The 677-nt window shown below is 41.2% G+C and overlaps 1 protein-coding gene across 1 annotated transcript; it reads left to right on the top strand.

Annotated features, from left to right (window-relative positions):
* Window positions 1-288: 288 nt before the first annotated feature.
* LOC107735448 (dihydropyrimidinase-related protein 2-like) lies at window positions 289-672 on the top strand (the record flags this gene model as incomplete). The annotated part of the gene is made up of 2 exons (XM_016547125.1): window positions 289-386; window positions 510-672. Coding segments are annotated over 2 exons (261 nt in total), but the record flags the coding sequence as incomplete, so codon positions are not given.
* Window positions 673-677: the final 5 nt, after the last annotated feature.

The following is a 677-nucleotide window of genomic DNA, read 5'->3' as shown; positions in this document are numbered from 1 at the left end:
GAACACTTAGAAAATTCATTTTGTGTGTAGAGAATAATATTTAGCTTTAGAAAGTGAATGAAAACTGTATTTAGTGGCGGCGGGTTTGTAGCCTTTAAAAACCGCCATTAAAAGAAATGTTACTGTGAAATATGCACATGCATTTTTTTTCATACTGCGCAAGTGTTTCTGTGCTTAAACTGATAGCTTGTGATACCTATTGAGTTACAGTCAAATTACTGTATAAATAGATGCATACATGCAGACACTGGGAATAAATGCATTTTTGTATGACTCTCTTGTCTCTCTCTCTCACAGAGTGACCGACTTCTAATTAAAGGAGCGAAGATAGTGAATGATGATCAGTCTTTCCATGCCGATATCTATATGGAGGATGGAGTCATCAAGCAAGTGTTTTTTTAATTATTTGACGTCATTATTTTTCTAGTTTGTCTCATTTTCATAAGTAACCACCGACAGTAGAGATGACCTTTGTTGACCTTTGTGACACTTTTTTTGTCTGTCTCCAGGCAAATCGGTGAAAACCTCATAGTTCCTGGTGGCGTGAAGACCATCGACGCCCACGGCAGGATGCTGATACCCGGTGGCATCGACGTTCACACCCGCTTCCAGATGCCCGACCGGGGAATGATAGCAGCTGATGACTTCTACCAGGGCACACGAGCTGCTCTCGCTGG

This window comes from Sinocyclocheilus rhinocerous, unplaced genomic scaffold (assembly GCF_001515625.1).
Source record: "Sinocyclocheilus rhinocerous isolate Xijiao unplaced genomic scaffold, SAMN03320098_v1.1 C36066746, whole genome shotgun sequence".
NCBI lineage: Eukaryota > Metazoa > Chordata > Actinopteri > Cypriniformes > Cyprinidae > Sinocyclocheilus > Sinocyclocheilus rhinocerous.
Note: the sequence above shows the minus strand (reverse complement) of the source record. Positions and strands in the feature narration are given on the sequence as shown.